The sequence below is a fragment of the Rhagoletis zephyria genome, unplaced genomic scaffold (genome assembly GCF_001687245.7).
Source record: "Rhagoletis zephyria isolate East Lansing unplaced genomic scaffold, Rhagoletis_zephyria_1.1 Rzeph_scaffold_06576, whole genome shotgun sequence".
NCBI classification, from domain to species: Eukaryota; Metazoa; Arthropoda; class Insecta; order Diptera; family Tephritidae; genus Rhagoletis; species Rhagoletis zephyria.
The window spans coordinates 31,414-35,423 of NW_016163659.1; the positions used below are offsets into that span (position 1 = coordinate 31,414).

General features: G+C 33.7%; 1 protein-coding gene across 2 annotated transcripts; it reads right to left on the minus strand.

The window, feature by feature from the left end:
- Positions 1–2,779: 2,779 nt before the first annotated feature.
- On the minus strand, positions 2,780–3,882 carry LOC108373300 (arf-GAP with coiled-coil, ANK repeat and PH domain-containing protein 2-like). Of its 2 annotated transcripts, none has more exons than XM_017629171.1 (4): positions 3,683–3,882; positions 3,456–3,599; positions 3,054–3,349; positions 2,780–2,860 (listed from the first exon to the last, which is right to left on the minus strand). In XM_017629171.1, the coding sequence occupies exons 1-4, from the start codon at positions 3,842–3,844 to the stop codon at positions 2,848–2,850; spliced, it is 615 nt and encodes a 204-aa protein (XP_017484660.1). In that variant the 5' UTR covers positions 3,845–3,882; the 3' UTR covers positions 2,780–2,847. The 2 variants fall into 2 exon arrangements, with proteins under 2 accessions (XP_017484660.1, XP_017484661.1); XM_017629172.1 differs by having other exon boundaries at positions 2,790–2,857.
- Positions 3,883–4,010: the final 128 nt, after the last annotated feature.

The following is a 4,010-nucleotide window of genomic DNA, read 5'->3' on the forward strand; positions in this document are numbered from 1 at the left end:
TTTCTAACTCATAAAACTTTAATCTGTATAGTTGTAGTAACATTGAACCACAAGACACATTTTGAAGTTTTCTGGCAGCATTTTCATTCGATTTTCCCAATTTAAATATGGAACGTTTGAAACGTTCATATTATCAGGAATGAGGGCGTTTTCCTCGCGCTTTACAATTTTATCCACACCCCTTATTGTCTCCAAGCCTACGTTAGCTGAGAAAACGGCTTTGAATNATTGTAAATGCTATAATCACTTTTTTAAAGGTAGAAAAGAAAAAAAAAGACAAATATCTTAAAAAAGGCAAAAAAGGCAAATATCTTAAAAAAGGCAAAAAAAGGCAACATCAAATGTGTATATATGGAATCAGGGAAAGCTAAATCGTGGACATTCTTAATCGAATATACTATATCTATTTAGCAGAAAAAAGGCAATTTCCATGAAATCCGTTCCCGGTTCATGACTATGTGTTCCTGGCATATAAATTTCGGCTTCTCGCGAACATAGACTACTTTATTCGTTGGACATCAGTCTTTTTCTACAAATTATGAATAACTATAGTTTTGTTTTCAAATTTATGAACATATTTTTCTTTAGCTCAGTGATTAGAGGTGCGTATTACCCCACCGTATGGCTTGGGTGCAATCCCTGGTTCGGGCAAAACATCTATATTAGGAAGTTTTTTAACAGCGGTCACCCCTAGGCAGGTAACTGCAAACCTCTGAGTGTAATTCTGCTATGAAAAAGCTTCCCATTAAATCCATTTGCCGTTCGGAGGCGGCGTAAAACTGTACGTCCCTCCTTTTGTGTAACAACATCAAGCCGTACACCACATATTGGAAAAGCTCGGCCAAACACGTAACGAAAGTGTAAGCGGCCAAATATTGATATTAAAGATATACAATGTAATACCATTTTCCCACGGCATCCGGAATTATGATAGCGAATTACCCCATTCCCACGGGCACATTCTTAATTCAATTTGACAGTTCTCTGTCTCTGTGTTTTGTTCTTGTTTTTCTTCGCAGATGTACAGATCAGCAATATTTTTTTTAATTGGTTTACATTTTATTTTACTTGTTTTCGATAACATTCTCAGCTTATTAATGTAAATAAATATAGGTAAATAAAAACATCTGCATCATAACTAGATTTTAAAAAGAGATAAATGTGGCTTTTTTTAGCGAAGGGACGAGAAATAAGTTTGGTATGGTATATGTATATTCGCAAATTATGTGAAAACTTCAAGAATATAAAAATTTAAGGAGTTAACTAAAACCTTTTCAATTCAAAATCAGCAGCTTTAATTTCTTGCATTTTTCTTTTTGAGAATTGTTTTTAATCGGCTTAACATTTTCATAAACGGTGTGGATTAATTTAGTGCAGACATTTACATGTATGTATGTACATATATGTAGTTGAAACGGTGTGGCCTCTAAGCATTAAAAATATTTTTTGGAGCAAAGTTATTTTGTTTTTCAACGTAGTCTCCAAGCTCATCCAAGGTTTCTTCACTTTTTGCCACAATCTAAATAATTAATACGATTGATTATAGATTCCATCAAAATATAGCTTTGCCCCTTTTGTTATTACCACAAAACGCAAAACCAACATTGCAAAATACAGAGAACGAGAAAACAATGCCAGCAGTTGGTTATTGCCCTTGGTTAAGGCGTCCAAAAAACTGCCCCCACAACTTGATCGGGCCACGGAATAGCTTTCGCATTATTTCCAACGCTTTAGCTCGTAAAACTTAAAACACGCTCGTATCAAGCGGGTGTCTCTTTATTCATTACTATCACTACACTTTCCTTACGATTCATTACGTATTAACCAATTAAAGTACATTCGTGCGCAGGTTAAAATATATTTCATTAAAATTCCAAGTATAATTGCACTTTCCGCGAGTTGACTGAATTAGCAGCAGAAAATAGCTAATAGCTTCGCGCACGTTTTTTTTCAAATTCCATTCAAATGAGATGATGTCACTCAATTAAACAGATACAACTCCATATCACGTTTTATAAAGCTCTACTGTTAAAATATAAAAATTATAAAAAAAACGAATTCACACATGCTCCCTCATCGTAATTTTTGTTGAGGGGATAGAGCGCTACTTCAGACTATCTTAGTTCTTAAACAGACATACATATATTTTCAGCAATTTGTTTGCTATTTAATTGAGTGAAAAACTCTTCCCTTCAACCCATTTACAATAAATACTCACCTATAGACTAGCTGATTGTTGCTCAAATAGAACCAGCGTCTGCACCATGTTTTGAATCCCTTCGATTTCTTCTTGAATAAGTACCCTTCGATTTTATTCGAAGTACTGTTTGTGTTGGTGTCACTAAAATTATTCACACTTAAATGACGGTTTTGCATCGCTTTTTCTAATTGCTGATAGTCGCCACGCAAACAATTCAAGTCTTCTGTTATATTTTTGAAAAATTCATCAAAATCGTTGCACAAATCGAAACCTTGATGATAATATGTAACGCAAGCCTGATAATAGTCGACAAGCTGTAGAAGAAGAGTGGAGAGCAGTTGAGAGTTTAATGAGTGTACTCACTGTTTAACATTTGGCCACAAAAAAAAAATTAAAACTAAAAATTATTTATTTACTAACCGTAGATAAAATCGATGGAACTTTACGCGATTGTACTAAAGTTATATAATTAACATAGTCTAAAGCGGTATGTTGAAAGCATGATTTACTAGCTGACAATATGTTAGCAGCCTCTTGTACTTCTTGTGGTCGATTTTTGCTTGCCTAAAATAACGANGTTTTTTTTCAAATTCCATTCAAATGAGATGATGTCACTCAATTAAACAGATACAACTCCATATCACGTTTTATAAAGCTCTACTGTTAAAATATAAAAATTATAAAAAAAACGAATTCACACATGCTCCCTCATCGTAATTTTTGTTGAGGGGATAGAGCGCTACTTCAGACTATCTTAGTTCTTAAACAGACATACATATATTTTCAGCAATTTGTTTGCTATTTAATTGAGTGAAAAACTCTTCCCTTCAACCCATTTACAATAAATACTCACCTATAGACTAGCTGATTGTTGCTCAAATAGAACCAGCGTCTGCACCATGTTTTGAATCCCTTCGATTTCTTCTTGAATAAGTACCCTTCGATTTTATTCGAAGTACTGTTTGTGTTGGTGTCACTAAAATTATTCACACTTAAATGACGGTTTTGCATCGCTTTTTCTAATTGCTGATAGTCGCCACGCAAACAATTCAAGTCTTCTGTTATATTTTTGAAAAATTCATCAAAATCGTTGCACAAATCGAAACCTTGATGATAATATGTAACGCAAGCCTGATAATAGTCGACAAGCTGTAGAAGAAGAGTGGAGAGCAGTTGAGAGTTTAATGAGTGTACTCACTGTTTAACATTTGGCCACAAAAAAAAAATTAAAACTAAAAATTATTTATTTACTAACCGTAGATAAAATCGATGGAACTTTACGCGATTGTACTAAAGTTATATAATTAACATAGTCTAAAGCGGTATGTTGAAAGCATGATTTACTAGCTGACAATATGTTAGCAGCCTCTTGTACTTCTTGTGGTCGATTTTTGCTTGCCTAAAATAACGATAAAAATAGTTAACACAAACTGTTTTAGGAACAACAATTAAGCAAATGACTCATTGACAAAGTAAACTTGCCTGTGCATTTTTTATGAGTGCATTATCGTAACCCTCGGATACTTTAAGAAAGTGTCCTTTATAGTCCTTAACTTGATTAATATCGTCTTTGACAAATACTTTAAGGTTCTTCAAAACCGTGCGACTCGCTTGATCCAACAAAATGGTATGAAACTTGTTCATTTCCTGTAAATGGAGATATCTATGTATGAGTCAAAATGTAGAAAGAGCATTACAATCGCNTAAAAATAGTTAACACAAACTGTTTTAGGAACAACAATTAAGCAAATGACTCATTGACAAAGTAAACTTGCCTGTGCATTTTTTATGAGTGCATTATCGTAACCCT

Bases quoted from the DNA above. Each gene is read 5' to 3' on its own strand.
- LOC108373300 (XM_017629171.1), bottom strand. From the start codon at position 3,844: ATGAACAAGTTTCATACCATTTTGTTGGATCAAGCGAGTCGCACGGTT. The intron at 3,600-3,682 runs GCAAGTTTACTT...TCGTTATTTTAG, and splicing joins CACTCATAAAAAATGCACAG to GCAAGCAAAAATCGACCACA. The intron at 3,350-3,455 runs GTTAGTAAATAA...CTTCTTCTACAG, and splicing joins TTCCATCGATTTTATCTACG to CTTGTCGACTATTATCAGGC.